This window comes from Bombyx mandarina, chromosome 16 (assembly GCF_030267445.1).
Source record: "Bombyx mandarina strain Sakado chromosome 16, ASM3026744v2".
Lineage (NCBI taxonomy): Eukaryota > Metazoa > Arthropoda > Insecta > Lepidoptera > Bombycidae > Bombyx > Bombyx mandarina.
Window position 1 is genome coordinate 10,133,082 of NC_143222.1, and position 16,846 is coordinate 10,149,927.

At 39.0% G+C, this 16,846-nt stretch overlaps 2 protein-coding genes across 2 annotated transcripts in view; one reads left to right on the plus strand and one right to left on the minus strand.

Annotated features, from left to right (window-relative positions):
- LOC114247718 (fatty acid synthase-like) overlaps window positions 1-2,584 on the minus strand; it is a 46,283-nt gene extending 43,699 nt beyond the window's left edge. The window contains exons 1-2 of the mRNA XM_089733480.1: window positions 2,441-2,584; window positions 412-604 (exon numbers count right to left, since the gene is read on the minus strand). Of these exons, the coding sequence (XP_089589606.1) occupies window positions 412-604; window positions 2,441-2,584 (337 nt within the window). The remainder of the gene's footprint in view (window positions 1-411; window positions 605-2,440) is intronic.
- A 9,156-nt stretch (window positions 2,585-11,740) lies between these two features.
- LOC149501343 (fatty acid synthase-like) lies at window positions 11,741-13,921 on the plus strand. The gene is made up of 2 exons (XM_089733644.1): window positions 11,741-11,968; window positions 13,568-13,921. The coding sequence occupies exons 1-2, from the start codon at window positions 11,819-11,821 to the stop codon at window positions 13,766-13,768; spliced, it is 351 nt and encodes a 116-aa protein (XP_089589770.1). The 5' UTR covers window positions 11,741-11,818; the 3' UTR covers window positions 13,769-13,921.
- Window positions 13,922-16,846: the final 2,925 nt, after the last annotated feature.

Here is a 16,846-nt window from a genome sequence, read left to right on the forward strand (position 1 = left end):
AGCGTAGTAATCTCAACGTCTATATGTACTGATCCCATAGCGGTCTATTGCAATAACTTTCATGCTTTCCAAGGTGCTGGACCGAGTTATTAAGACTCGGCTTCTAATGTAATTCAAAGATCGCCAGCTTCATTCATCGTTAGGCTGAGGATTCAAAAATCAAGGACGAGACTCACGGTGCGAGCTTTGATATCATGAAGGCCTTCGGTAGGGTCTGGTATGGGAAAATTGGTTGAAGTTCCCACCGTACCTTCCCTCGGGGTTGCTACTGCTGCTGATTTTTACGACACTCACGGCTACAACTATTCTATTCTATAGATGGTGCCATTCTATCAAAGTTGATTGAATTGTTTATTTGAATATCATCACGATTTTTATAAAACCGAATATTTAACGGAAATAGAAGATTACCTGCATCGTAAATAGCTTGGTAAGATTGCTCCAATAACTTCCTGGACATAACATCCATTTTTTCTCCAAGTCTTTCATGTACTTTAAAAAATTGTGCATCGAAATATTGTAATCCTGGTGTTTTCCCTGAATACGGGCCAATTTCTCGTGGTGTATACAACCAACGATTGTTTTCTGACGTAACAGGATTTACCTTCAAATTAAAAAAATAAAATTGTTTAGTGTGGAAGAAATCGTAGTTATACAGCCCCAATCGAGCTTTAATCTTAGCCAAATATAAAAAAGGACTGTTGCTGACTGTTTGATGGATTTCCACATTAGTGCTATTATTAGGTTAATCTTAGTTGTGGGACTGAATGTATTTACATATAAGATGAAAATAGTATACTATTTTAGGTATTTATGAAAGAGAAACGTAGAATAATTATTATTCATTGCACATTAATAAACAAATAACTAACATTTTTAAGAAAAAATGGTAATAAACAAACCATGAGATAAAATCACGGAATAGATAAATAAGGTTGGAAAGGCCTTTGCTCTAATTTTGTATCAGAACCAGTGTCGCCGCTTCATCCCCACTATTTTAATTTCTACACATACACATACTGTGATTATAAGTATTTCGCACACAACAAAAACACCCACACATAAATCTCAGGACAGATATTCGTTCGCAAACTAGCACAAAACACCCGTAGGCATACACACTCACACACGCAAAAAGGCAATAGAAATGTTCATACACGCTAGTGCTTGATAAAATCGATATTCTTGATCGATAAATTATCTGATGAATGAATGGAGAAAATGAAACATGAAATAAATATTGAAAAAAAAAAGACTATTTTACATTTATTAATTACAAATAGTCACTGTCCCTGGAATAAAACGTATATATTAAGCAGTTGGCGCTTGCAATAGCAATAGCAATAATTAATAAATTGCGAATGAATTTTTCAAAACTAAGTGTATTCTGATTTTTTTATGGTAAAATCATTTTCAGTAAAATGTTTACTGCAAATGCTACTCGTCTTTGTCTCCAGTTTCCTCTATCTGTCACGTCAATCCATTGTTCCCTGGCGTTAGGTTCTTTAGGAAACCTAAAATTTTTAATTTACTGCATAAGTCAAATAGCATTTTACTTAGATTTTAATACGTCTTAGACAATATAGTAAATACCCGTAAATGAGAGGTCTACATGTCCCTTTATATTATACCTTCACATTAATTCAATGATAATAATTCAATAATAATAATACATATTTATTTTACTCAAAATACGTCTCACTAAGAATATACTAGGTATCATTACTTAAATATAAAATATTGCAAAAAATCTCCATGTCAAATGTAAATATAGTCGAGAATTCTGTCGATGATTTTATTTCACCACATGGTCACCTCACTATCGACAAACTACACCACAGCCAATCAGGGCAAAGGCCGAAATTTCAAAGATCGAAGTGTAGAGAACGCAATGCATGTAGTACATTGGAAGCTGACTTGGTCATTGCGTTCATTGGGCGAGTACAAATCGCGCAATGTATGCTATTTATAACTTGCTGCAATAATATTGTTAATGTTTGGAATTTCATAATGCTCAGTATATTTTTATGTTTTAGACAAATAATATTGTAATTAAATGGTAATTTCGACTTACCGATCGAAAGATATACCTCCTCGCTCTATACTTGAGGTCTGATTTTTTGTTTTACAAGTTATAATTGCACAACACGGCACTATAAAGCGGAGATCTGTTCGCCAAAGTAGTCCGAAGCGCATTAAACGCGGTGAATGAAAGAATCGGCCGAGTTATGATTGTAGAAACATAACTGTGGCACGCTTGCCCCGCCTACATTACCATTCCAACCTTATTTATCTATTCCGTGATTTATTTATCTATTCCGTGGATAAAATGTATCTAAATCTAGAGGTGGTCATGTTCGAATTTCGACCATTGGGCGAATACTACTTATATTAATTATAGAAATTATATTAAATGGGCCAGTATTACACTATTCCATACCTTATCGTAAAGAATATTAGCAAATTCTTGGACGGAACGCGCCTCAGGAAATAAACCAGACATTCCTGAGATGACAATCCTGTCATTTTCCCTTGAACACTTCACACCTCGATCTGTGGTAGTTTTGCCTGCTGAAGCCTTCATTTTACCTTCAATATGGTGCAATATATTTATCATTAATATTTTAAAATAGTAAATGTATGAGACAGCATAGTAATGAGTTGAGTTGAGTAATATGATTAATTTTATCTTGGTCTAGACAATCCTGTAATTTTCACACTATCTTAACGCGTAAGTAATAGCAATCAATTTAAAACAAAAAGAAAATTCGACGTTAAGGTTTCTGATGTTTGAACAGAAATTTTGAGATACATATCATAGACAAACTTTTCCATGAGGAGACAATGAAAATAACTTAGTCCCTAGTAACCAATACGTTCCTTCGAGACAGAACCCACATATACCGTGTAGGGTATTTTTTTATTGCCCGAACAGGCATGCAAGCATACGGCCCACCTGATGGTAAGTGGTTACCGTCGTTCATGGGCGTCAGCGATGCCAGGGGTGGAGCCAAACTACCTACCGCTTAATACTCTCCACAAGCCTCGTTTGAAGAAGAACATGTCATAGCGCTCGAGAAAAATCGTGGAGGGGAGCTCATTCCAAAGCCGGATGGTACGTGACAAAAAAGATATCTGGAAATGCACTGTGGATGAACGCAGTGTCTCCAGGTAGTGTGGACGAACTCTACTCCGGTGACGGGCGGTTCGATGGTAAAAACGACATGATTGTATTATCTCAAACAATTTCTTAGAGCACTCCCCATGGAACACACAGTACAAAATACAGAAGGAACCGAAGTCCCTCCGCAGACTCAGAGGTTCCAAAAGAATGGGATTATCGACAATCCGAACGGCTCTCTTCTGTATGGAGTCATATGAAAGTAGTTGGTATTTGGGAGCCCCGGCCCAACAACTCGACGCGGTTCGAATAACTCACCCTGATTGATGCAAAACAGAAATGGGCTCACTAACCGTCGGTCAGCGGGCTGGAGCCCGCACGTGTGGTCTTACACCAAAGAAGGTGGCTAATTTTAGTCTTACCTTTTAATTAAGTTTATTCCAAAACGTAAATAGGCTTATAGCAAAAATGTTGGAAAGTGATGACTTGAATTTAACTAAACAAATTATGATTTATTTTTCAATAAAATCACGTCTAGAGAACGTCGACCTGTGGAGAATCTAAAAGATTAAGCTTTAGGGATCGATGCCGATCTTTTTATACTTCTGTCATTTGTAATTTAAATCACGTAGAATATTTTACCTTTGAAAGCACCTTCGAAATAAGTGAAGCGTGAAATTATATTTCGGTATAATTTTACAGGTGTTAAATTAATTAAAGTGTTTTTATTTAATACCATCGCCTCCTTGTTTTAGTGCCTAATGACCCTGACTACGTTTTTTCAACCTGTTGGAATTCGCAAGACTTTCGTACACTGCGCTACTCTGAGCATGCCAGAATTGAAACCTAACTAACTAAAACTCAAACTCTCTCTTGCTCAGCTGTCCACGTTCGATCCTCAGATGAGACAGAACTCACCCCAAGCCTATGCGTTTCTTGTTGAATATTCTTATCAGGATCAGGATTCCTACCCGGTCGTAGATGCAGCAGCCCGTGAGCCGAGAAGTCCTTTGGAGACACTTGAGCGGCTATTGGCGGATCTCATCTCTACTGACCGAGTTCGTACTCACCCACTGTTCCTGGTGAAACTGGAATAGATTTGGGGCTACCGGTTTACCTTTTCTGGGATATTCGTTTGGGACAGATTTTTCTTGGATTTTTTTTATTGCTTAGATGGGTGGACGAGCTCACAGTCCACCTGGTGTTAAGTGGTCACTGGAGCCCATAGACATCTGCAACGTAAATGCGCTATCCACCTTGAGATATAAGTTCTAAGATCTCAGTATAGTTACAACGGCTGCCCCACCCTTCAAACCGAAACGCATTACTGCTTCACGGCAGAAATAGGCAGGGTGGTGGTACCTACCCGTGCGGACTCGCAAGAGGTCCTACCACCAGTAATTGGATCTGGGAATTTGGCCATCTGATTGTTACAGCCCACCTCCTGGTAAGTAATCATCATCGATAATGAGTACCAGTAATGCCAAGAACGCAACCAATCCGAGGACTTGAGTGGTCAAACCTCGATTCAAAAAGGAAACGTCATTTGACAAAAAATAGTCATAAATAAATAAATAAACATCGTTCTTAAAATAGGGTTTAGGCGGCGCCGCTCTTGGGGGCAATTTTTTTTTTGTTAAATTCGACGTGTAATCTAAAAATACCATTAAACTAGCGAAAAGAACTTCCAATTAAAGGTCAACAAAGAAAAGTTATAGAATTACTTTTACTAAATCAACAGTAATTTGTTATTGTAATTTTAATGCACAAACAGTGCATATTTTTCATTATTCAATGACACTGCTACAGATTGGCCTATGACATCAATACAAATACAAAAACGAATTACCGAGTCAATTATTAAATATTTACATAAATTAATATGTTAATTTTATTTGTACTAAATATGGCTGAAAAAAATTACTAAATATGGCTTTTGGAAGTCGTCCTGGCCTAAAGGATAAGATGTCCGGTGCATTGGTATGTAGCGATGCATCGGCGTTCGAATTCCGCTGACGGGTATCAATTGTTCTATTGAAATACGTACTTAAGATATCCTCACGATTGACTTCCACGGTGAAGGAATAACACCGTGCAATAAAAATCAAACCCGCAAAATTATAATTTGCGTAATTACTGGTGGTAGGACCTCTTGTGAGGCCACGCGGGCAGGTACCACCACCCTGCCTATTTCTGCCGTGAAGCAGTAATGTGTTTCGGTTTGAAGGGTGGGGCAGCCGTTGTAACTATACTTGAGACCTTAGAACTTATACCTCAAGGTGGGTGGTGCATTTACGTTATACATGTCTATGGGCTCAAGTAACCACTTAACACGGGTTGGGCTGTGAGCTCGTCCACCCATCTAAGCCATAAAAAACCTAAGAAAGCTTGACACCGTACATTACCACATTGAGACGACGCAGCCTGTCCTGTGTTTCCCGAGCGCTATGACATGTCCTTCTTCAAACGAGGCTTGTGGAGAGTATTAAGCGGTAGGCAGCGGCTTGGCTCTGCCCCTGGCATTGCTGAAGTCCATAGGCGACGGTAACCACTCACCATCAGGTGGGCCGTATGCTCGTCCGCCTACAAGGGCAATAAAAAAAAAAAAACTTTTTATGACAAAGACGAAGTTATCTGCCCCGGATGATACTTTGTACCTAGAATAACATGGCTAGGCATTGGAGCACACCTTCCTGGGTAAAGCCGGGGTGTGCGTATTTGTCCGGGGAGATGTCTGCTGTTCTGTCCAGTACCAGCTGCTTCTATTTGACTCCATACACAAGAGGGCCGTTCGGATTGTGGAAAATCCCATTCTCACAGATCATTTGGAACCTCTAGGTCTGCGGAGGGACTTCGGTTCTCTCTGTTTTGAACTGCAGACTGCAGTATATTTCATGGGGAGTGCTCTGAGGAATTGTTTGAGATGATCCTATCATCTCGTTTTTACCATCGTACCGCCCGCCATCGGAGTAGAGTTCATTCATACTACTTGGAGCCACTGCGGTCATCCACAGTGCGTTTCCAGAGGTATTTTTTGCCACGTACCATTCGGCTATGGAATGAGCTCCCCTCCACGGTGTTTCCCGAACGCTATGACATGTCCTTCCATGACAAACGAGGCTTGTGGAGAGTATTAAGTGGTAGGCAGCGGCTTGGCTCTGCCCCTGGAATGCCTGAAGCCCATGTGCGACGGTAACCATTCACCATCATGTAGGCCGTATGCTCGTCTGCCTACAAGGGTAATAAAAAAAAAAAAACATGGCTGGTGCTGAGCGCGCACCGCCAGTCATTATTTAGTTAATTAAGATTAGTTACTGTTTCCTTATTGTTATGCTTGTAAACAGATGGTCAGCGACGCTAACGTCGTCATTTGTAATTACAACGTGGCGTCAGACGCTGACGTCATTATTTAAACAACGTGGTGCTAGAAGCTGACCTCTTATTTTTTAAAAACAACGTGGCGCCAGACGCTGACGTGACTAGTCACTCTTTTATAACCCCCGAGAACGTGCTGCGCCCTTCGAGAATCTACGAGAACCTCCGCAATCTTTGGCTTTGTCGCTAGCTCTCAAATCGGCCTGCCCCTACTTGTCCACTAGTGGATGAGAGGGGCAACCGATGCTTCTCTGCTCAGGCCCGCGCCGATGTGCTGGCCGTAATACTGAAGCGGCATTCGCTCTTAATGACTGTATCCTCAGAGGCTGCGTTTCACCAATCGGTGGAAGAGAGCGTAGCCAGCCTCGCCGGTACCACCGTGGGGGAGATGATAATTTCATCACTCCCATCGAATTGCGACTCTCCATCAAGCGTGAGGACGGTATTTCCTCCCTAGGATTTCTCCAGTTTCCCGAAACGGTCATGTCTTATATGATACGGCTGTTCAATTCCATTCTGTCCACAGGGGACTTCCCGGGAATTTAGAAATTGGGCAAGGTTATTTCCTTGCCTATGCGGCCTATCCGGGGTCACGGTCGAAGCCCCTCATAAATATGGTACTCCCAGGCAGTGCCACAGGTGCCAGATCTAAATCTATAGGGTACTTCCCAACTTCAAGGACAATAATCGAATTTAGCAAGTGGCAAGAAGATCTTATAACACCAGTAAAAACGTCTCAGAATAATGGACATGCATAGCCTATTCTCCATGTTGCTACAAAAGAGTTTCTTTGTTTACGAAAAATCTTAGCTTGTAGTCGGCATAGGGCAGTTTTAGTGACACAGTGGCACTTGTCCGGTTCTTTCTTATTTATAAGCTTGGATATTACTGGTGGATATTATTGGATATTACAGTAGTCAAACAATTTATTACACACGCTCCATTTTTTATCGATTTTGGTCTGAGTCTGCACGGATAGGTACCACCGCCCTGCCTATTACTGCCGTGAAGCAGTTATGCGTTTCGAGTTGAACGGTCGGGCAGCCGTTGTAACTACACTGAGATCTTAGAACTTTTGTCTCAAGGTGGGTGGCGCATTTACGTTGTAGATGTCTATGGGCTCTAGTAACCACTTAAAACCAGTGTGCTGTGAGCTCGTCCACCCAATTAGTAATTAAAAAAAAATCTTAATTTGTACATTTCCATTATTTTCACTTTGTAGATATATCCAAATTATTTATTGTGATAGGTATAATTCATCGAGGTGCTTGCCAAAATTATCTTCGACCTCACCCTGATTTGTTGTGGCCAGTTCCGGATCACTGGAGTCTCGAAGGCGTAGTAACTGTTCCTTTAGCGTATGCGTATGCTTTTTACTGTCTTGTAAGTATTGAAGTCTGATTGATTATGTTGATTTGCTGAAGTCGCTGGTAAACTACCTCTTTGCTTTCAATACAAGTATTTGGCAGGGAAGTGCATGTAAAATTTGTTCTTGATTCTGGTTCTCAAGTTTCACTCATTACTACAAAGGCTGTAGAAGTATTAGGTTTCACACCTCATCGCAGTGATATCAATTTAATCGGGGTAACTGAAAACAAAGTTCATTCTCTGACGTCCTCATTCACTACACTTGTTAACTGTCATGTGGTAGACAAAATAACTTGCAACCTGCCGCAGAAAGAGGTTAACTTGCAAGACATATTCATACCAACAGGAATCACATTAGCTGATACCACCTTTAATACCCTTCAGAGATAAATATGCTGATAGGTGCAGATGTATTTTTTCAAATAATACAGCCGCTTGAGAAACCATTACCCTTATGTGGTAGCACTAACCCAGAGCAGCAGCAGCCATCTTCTCCATATATATTCAACACCAAGTTTGGACACAGTCATTATAGCTGGAGCCACAGCATCACACATTATAAAAAATCAGGCTGTATCACTTGTATGTGCTAAATGTGACACAGATCTCAATGATCGCATTAAAAAGTTCTGGGAGGTAGAGCACGTTCTAGAGTTATTAAAAGAGGGTGATTCAGAACAACAGCTGCCAGAGCAAATTTTCAAAGAGTCAGTCAAATTAGAAAACATTAGGTTCACAGTTGACTTACAATTTAAGTTAGAAATCATTACCATTCATGAAACCCTAGGCAATTCATTTGACCTAGCTTTACATAGGTTTCTCAATCTAGAAAAAAGATTGCAGAAGAACATTAATTTAATGACAGAATATCGAAAGTTCATAGATGAGTATATAGAGCTTAGACATGGGCACTATATAGACATTGGCTCATACAATTTCAATAAAGATGCAATTTATTTCATGCCGCACCATGCTGTGGTTCATGAACAAAATAAAACCACTCGCACTAGAGTCGTATTTGACGCTTCTATGAAAACTGATAGGAGAGTCTCACTAAATGATATTTTATTAAATGGTCCAACCGTACAAAAATAATTGTTTGATATAGTTTTATTATTTCGGTTTGGTGAATTCACTTTGAGTTCAGATATAAAGATAATGTATCGCAACATTCTAGTAAACCCGGATCACTCTGCGCTCCAGAACATTTTATGGAGAGATAATCCCCCGAGAAACCTATATGTTGTATCAGACTTGATACGGTCACATATGGCATTAAGTCTTCAAGTTATTTGGCAACGCGTTGCTTATTAGAGCTTGTAGAAAGGCATGAGTCTGATCTACCATTAGCATCATTTATAATTAAAAATTGCACCTATGTCGATGACGTATTGTATTCTTGCTCAGACATGCACAAATTGCTTGAAGCTAAACGTCAATTGTGCCAGTTGTTAAGCTATGGCAGTTTTAATCTGCATAAATGGGCTTCCAATACACCCAGTATTTTATCTGACATACCTGAAACTGAACAACAGTTCAGCAAGCTTTATCTTGAAAAGGATAGTTTTAGCATGAAAGCCTTAGGTATCACTTTAGATGTTAAAAAAGACTGCTTCACCATAAGCAGCCCAAAACCCTTTCAAGGCTCTAAGATTACAAAGAGAGAAGTCCTGAGTTATATTTCAAGATTTTATGATCCTATGGGTTTTGCTAGCCCTATTATAATAAAGGCCAAAGACATAATACAAAAAATTTGGTCTCATAATTTAGGGTGGGGACGAACGCTTACCTAATGATTTAGTAAATGATTGGGTACAATTTGCTAATAATTTAGCTGCGATGCCTCCTATCAATTTAGATAGATATATAAACACCAACAGTGCAGCTTCTGGGTGCTGTGCATACCTTCGTGTGGTCACATAACAGGTAAGGCTGAATTACACTTACTCTGTTCGATGTCGTGAATAAACCCACGCGCGAAGCCACTAACAATACCTAGGCTGGAGCTAAATGCTGCATTACTTTTGTCAATACTTATTGAAAGGGTATATGAAACATTATGCCAAAAAAAATTCAAATACATAATGTATATTTATTCACTGATTCACAAATAGCATTGGCTTGGATAAAAACTAATTTAACTAAAATGCAGGCGTACGTTGCGAATTTCGAGTCAAGTCCGATTTTCGTGGTTCCAAGTTCGTGGGTTTCGTAACTGTCAAACATTTAATGTTTATTACGTAAATACGGTTAACTTTCCCCTCAAATAAAGAACAGGATATAATATACACAATATTCGGATAGTGACTTATTTCATATTTAAATGAAAAAGAATTGACATATATATTGGTTGTCAAATTTTATGCGTGTGTTTAGAAATTTTGTGTGAATTAATGAAAATATATCAGACATGAATTAAATAGAACAAATGCCTTAAATCAAATCACTCAAATCCAGTCAGAATCAGTAACTATATACCATATAATATAATATAACTATATACCATATACCATATAATATAATGTAATAAATGAATTGCTGTTCGTTGGTCTCGCTAAAACTCAAGAACGGCTGAACCTATTTGCCTAATTATGATCTTGAAATATTAAAGATGTTCAGGAAATGGAGGGAAAGGATGACCTTTCACCGAACGATACTTAGACAAAAATAATTGCTAACTAAAAGTCAATTACGAAAATGCAAAAGCAATCATTTTGAATAAATCATTATTGATTTGTAAGTATAATTTTCGTTAACGACAAGTGCATGTGCATTTTAGCTATGCGGTGACATTACAAGTTAACCTTGTAAAAACCAACTGCGCAGTATTCATTATTATAAATTTATGTGGATTATATTATTTGTTTAAGTGGGTGACAGGAGGGAATCAACACACTGTCGAGGCGGTGTGCCCGGTATTCGCGGACTGCGTGAACTGTGACTGGGGGCGTCCAACCTTCCGGTCGATGCATTTTGTTATCCTTTTGCATTTACTTTCGGCCGGTTGCTCCATGACAGCGGAGTGCCACCACTGTGGCCTGAATGACACCTGATGGTGTCAATGATGCAGAATCCTGCTCTGTCGATTTCGTTTAGGGCGCGATAGACTAGGTGACAACTCTTGTGTCAGTAGGTCGAGAGGCAGAGTCGCAGCCCATTTGAAGGCAATTTTTCGCCAGAGGAGGAGTTTACAAAGGCTCTGGGCGACTTGTTGTTCCAGGATCAAGCGCTAGCTTAATAAAACGGAAGCACAGCGGGCCCAGAGCGGGTGAGCGTCAAAACTGTGCTATGGCCCCTCCCCTAACTTGTAGAGGGGCCACAGCATGGGGCCGGTTGCGAGCCCCACCCGGTTGTAGCTGACTGCTGTTGTTGTGTAAATACTGTATTTAGTAATTAGTGTTGGGTGCTTGGAGTGACGAGCCGCCGGGTGGGGGAATGGCCCCTTATAAGCCGCTGAGCGGAGTGCTCTGCGCGCCACTTGTGAATGCATTTAACTCACGAAGGAGCTACCCTTCAAATATGAAGTCTTCTTTGGAGGCGCTCGGGCAACTGTTAGCAAATCCCACCCCTCCTGGCTGAGCCTTTGCTCGCCCATCTATCCTGATGAAACTGAAAAGGCCTCCGGATCACAAGTAATCCTTACACCTAAATTGGATACTTCTCTTTTTCGATGTTAACTTCAGTGGCAGATAAAATTGTAAGCTTAATTTTAAATTACTGATCCCTTGAACCGTCTGATCTTTTGACCACTGAATAGACAAACAAATACAAGCATGCAATAATTGTGCAATTCCTAATTTAATACTTGAATTAAATTGCTTTAATTGTTGACTTACATTTTAAAAAGAATTAAGCTCACAAAATGAACTAGTTTACTATATAAAGCGGTTGTTTATTGAATTTGTTTATCAATTTGGTTATAGCAACATAAGAAAAGTTACCAAATAATTTATTATGATGGCCTCTACACCTCAAGACAACAAGGTACTAGAAGATATACCGAAGCAACCTTTCATCGGCGAAAGGTTTGTAATTTCCGGAATGTCTGGCCTGTACCCTGACTGTAAATCTGTTAAGAATTTGGCAGATACTTTGTATAACAAGGTTCGTAAATTGACACTTTAAACTTTGCTATGGTAACTTGACGCCCAATTATATCGAGTGATGTTCGAAGTCGTCGTGGCCTAAAGGATAAGACGTCCGATGCATTCGTATGTAGCGATGCAACGGTGTTCGAATCCCGCAGGCGGGTACCAATTTTTCAAATGAAATACGTACTCAACAAATGTTCACGATTGACTTCCACGGTGAAGGAATAACATCGTGTAATAAAAATGAAACCCGCAAAATTATAATTTGCGTAATTACTTACTGGTGGTAGGACCTCTTGTGAGTCCGCGCGGGTGGGTACCACCACCCTGCCTATTTCTGCCGTGAAGCAGTAATGCGTTTCGGTTTGAAGGGTGGGGCAGCCGTCGTTACTATACTTGAGACCTTAGAACTTGTATCTCAAGGTGGGTGGCGCATTTTACGTTGTGTATGTCTATGGGCTCCAGTAACCACTTAACATCAGGTGGGCTGTGAGCTCGTCCACCCATATAAGCAATAAAAAAAAAAAAAAAAAAAAATAATGCGACTGTGCAGGAACCCAAATCCCACATTAAGATAATATCAATTTCTCTAAAGAAATAGGTAATAACATAGTATTATAATTTAAAAAAAAACAAAACAATTTTATAAGCCATTATGGTGGTAGGGCGAAATACTGTAAAATACGTAAGTACTATCTACATCTACCGCGAAGCAGTCATACTTTATGGTTTGAAGGATGGGACCGCTGTTATGTATTTTCAAACTACAATGTAGTGTCTCAAGATGTGCAGCGGCATTCACAATATGTCTATGGGTTACGATAATCACTTAGTCGCATTGTCTTTAAGTCCAAAAAACTATAATAATATATGTCGGCGTTAAGCCAGGATTTACACACATAAGTTCTTTTACAATGAAAATACAATACAATTCAATAAAACTTTAACATTACTTGTTTACAACAAAAAGCCACGCCTGAGTTATTCAGTGGTTTTTACACAATTAGCCATTTTGTGTTGGTTATAGCAACTACAACTTCTTTTATACAAACAAATGTAATTACTGCGAAACAATTCACAAAACATAGCTTAATATTCAAAATACATATTTTAGTGATTTTACATGACTCACATTTAATTTATTTTACATGAATTACTTTTAAGTAATATTAACTAACATTGTTATTATCCAGCCTAATAAAAGATGGCGCCAACAACATACTTGCATAACAATTACAATACTTAATTAAATTATTAGTACTGTTAATTATAATATAAATTACTATTAATATTTATGCTTTATTCATATTTAATCATTTATACAGTCATTTGTGTTTTTAAACAATAATATAAACATTAAACATATTCGGAACATTTTCACATCAAAACAGTATCTGCTAATTATTAAATATGGTAGAATAACAGTTTTGTTGCTAATAATATATAAATATTACCATACAATAAACTAAACTATATATTATTATGTTAATTATTGCCAACAGTGGCGTTTGCGCCCATATACATATTATACATACAAAAAAATATACATAAATAAAACTTTCAATTTTAAGTATTTTATGATGTATTAAATCTAATTATTTTACCCTTCTAGAAAGATCCAATAACATCCGAGCGTCAACGTTGGAGTTATTCCCACCCTGAAGTGTCACAATGCACTGGAAAGCTCCTTGATCTTGACCGTTTCGACGCTCAATTCTTCAAGGTACATTTTCGTCTTGGAAACAGCATGGATTCAATGGGAAGAAAAGTGCTGGAACAAACATATCAAGCGATATATGATGCCGGTAAATAGTTCAATTTTGTTACTGGATTGCGTCCACGACATTTTTGAGAAAAAAATGCATGTGTTGGAAGTTCTGAACATAATATTAGGACAGGGTATTATCGAAAGAAAAAAAAAATCCGTTCCGTGGAATCCTTGCCTTTGTTAATTTCTACAAATAAATGAAGGGCCTTTTAATTCAGTGAGCATCTGGTTTGTGCTACTAGGACTCAGCGTCGTGGACTTAGGTTAAGAGTTCTAAGTCGTCGACTATCGCCTCGACGACCCGTCAGTCGGGCGTCCTCGGGCTGGCGCCACGAGTCTGGTTGTAGTGTTGACCGCGGGAAACCCACTAGTCTGACTGGGTGCTGAACCCGGACGAAGATTGGACGTCGGTTGTAAGAGTGCAGGGGAGTCGTTTAGTGCGGTAGCGGTAGCGGTGCCTTTAAACACTCTGGGGCCCGCGGTCTGCTCCCAACACCTGCAGATCGTCAAGTCCCACCCTACCCCGCGCATACCCTAGGCGCGGGGGCCCTGCAGGAGGTACGGCCCCAGCCCGAAAAAAGGGTTTCTAAGTAAGCTAAAGTTGAAGCTTTTCACGAATTGATTGCCGCGAGTTCATTAAATTGTCTGAATTAATCATTAATAAATCACTTTCCGAATCTCCGAAATCAAGAACGGTATCTTTTTTTAAAGGGTATCTTTTTCAAAATTAGCCAAATCGGTCCAACAGTTCTCGAGTTTTAGCGAGACTAACGAACAGCAATTCACTTTTATATATAGAGATTAGAAATTTGTATTTGATTATTTTTCATTGCTGGAGGCATTGTAAAGTGAATAACACTCTGAAAGCGGTGCAAATCTCGTCCGCAGTGTCTGTCTTTACAAACTTACTTCTTTACGTTTGCGAATGCGCGAATAGATGGATAGCTTCGCAGCAATCACTCGTAAACAAACCGCTTCTCTGATTTGTCACGTGCGGGTCAGTCGCAGCAGCTACCTGCGGCTGTTCGCCTTGCGGATGGATCTGGACTGTCCAATAATGCAACACTGGACACGCGTCCATATTGAGCACTCTGGATCCAAACTAGCCTTTAGGTTAAGGTAGTTTTGACATTTATTTTTATTTTTTGTTTTATTATTATTATTACTATTTTATTCCGAAATTGTTGCTGTCCGAGCAAAGAGCCTGCTCGTTTGCAGATAGCAAATACACGCGCAAGCCAATTGGGGTTAATTAATTTTAGGTTCATTCATTCCATCTCTGTTCGTCATCAAGGCAATACACGTATTTTTACAAGACACTATTCTGGAGTTTTTATGAAGAGTCCCCATTCATTTCCTTAACATGTGGTCATTCGAGCGGATATTGGATTTCTTGAACATAATTACCTATATCAAACAGCGGAATTGAATAATAATTACATTGAAATTTGCCGTGGAGGTTATAAGCCGACAACGGATATCTGGACAAAAAAACTTCAAGATAATTTACGGTGTTTATAGTAACATTATAGTAAAATATCATCACCCAAGACTCGGTCAGGTAGTATGTAACCATAATTAAGGATATTAAAAGGTTAGTGCTGTTTTTCCTGAGTTTAACATAGATACCTAGGTGTAGGTAGGTATTATTAATATTTAGTTGGTGTTAGATAGATATTAAAGAATTTAATTTGCTATAATTCAGTTAATAAAACCGTATTAGTGTACATAATCAACACCGGCGCAAACTGTTTATTTTGTTGTTGATATGTTTATTAGGCAATTTCTGATTATTAATTCTGAAAGTAATAAAATAATGCGTGTCGGAGGACGCTTAGCAAATTCTGAATTTTCTTTTGATAAAAAACACCCTATAATTTTACAGTATACTCACAAATTTACCAAGTTACCGTTCGAGTATGAACATGTAAAACTAATGCATGCGAGCCCTCAATTATTGCTAGCTTCGATTAGAGAATCGTACTGGTCCCATCATGGCTGCTAGTAGGCAAGGTCGAGGATGTAGGCTATTAAAAGTGTACATAGCAATCTTTGTGTGTTTCACCACCAAGGCTATTCACCTGGAGCTGGTTAGTGACTTAACCAGCAATAAATATTTACTAGCCCTATATAGATTTATTTCACGACGGGGAAAACCTACTAACATCTACTCAGACAACGGTACCTCTTTCGTTGGTACATGCAGTAAACTTTCGAGGTTCCTTAAATCTAATTGTGATTCCTTGGGCGAGCAACAAGAAAATGACCCGGAGTCAGTGGAGTGCAGTCTGCTGGATCGGAAGACAGTGGCGTCAGCGGACGTGAATTTAATATAGCCTCAATCTGGACTAATGTAGTGTTAAGTTCTTCAAAAGTGAGATTACAATTTCCCAACACTCGCCTGAGATGGTATTTTGTCCATATAAAATAAAATTACATATGTCCGAGCAAAGAGCCTGCTCGTTTGCAGATAGCAAATACACGCGCAAGCCAATTGGGATTAATTAATTTTAGGTTCATTCAGTCCATCTTTGTTCTGTATTTGGTGTAAGATTCCTTTGAGTTTTCTAATCTCACTTTTATTTTGTCTACTTCTTCACTCATCTTCCTTGAGCAAACGTTTCTAATTGTCTTGGAGTTCTCAAAAAGTCCGATTAGAGAAGATGTGATACCTAGATATGTTGCTGACTTGTATTCACTTAAGAATCGGGGGAACAAAGGCTTTATGGATCTAAGGAAATTGTGGAACCTCTGTTCCTCTGTCCTAGAATATGTCAGGGCATCCTTCACGGACTCGTTGTTTATTTTCGAAATGTTACTAATGAGGGACTTCTTTATCTCGTTCTTGATCAAGGTTAAAGCCTTGAGACCCGTCAGGATGTTTATGGATAATGTATCCTCTAAAAGTTTGTTAAATGATAAGGCAGTGACTCTCCCAATCTTAGGAGTCACTATGTTCAATGCGGATTGTTTGAGGTGGGGAGGTAGATTTTCATATATGATTTTCCATGAGGACAAACCTTCAGTTATTGGGTCAGGAAACATCCTCATCAAGAATCTTCCTGGAGACATTCCGGTTACTCCTCCTAATGAAGGATCTAGACACAATAACCCAGCTTTATA

Excerpts from the sequence above, each read along its gene's own strand:
- LOC149501343 (XM_089733644.1), top strand. The coding sequence starts at position 11,819 with ATGATGGCCTCTACACCTCAAGACAACAAGGTACTAGAAGATATACCG. Across the intron at positions 11,969-13,567 it reads CAGATACTTTGTATAACAAG|AAAGATCCAATAACATCCGA; the intron begins GTTCGTAAATTG and ends TTACCCTTCTAG.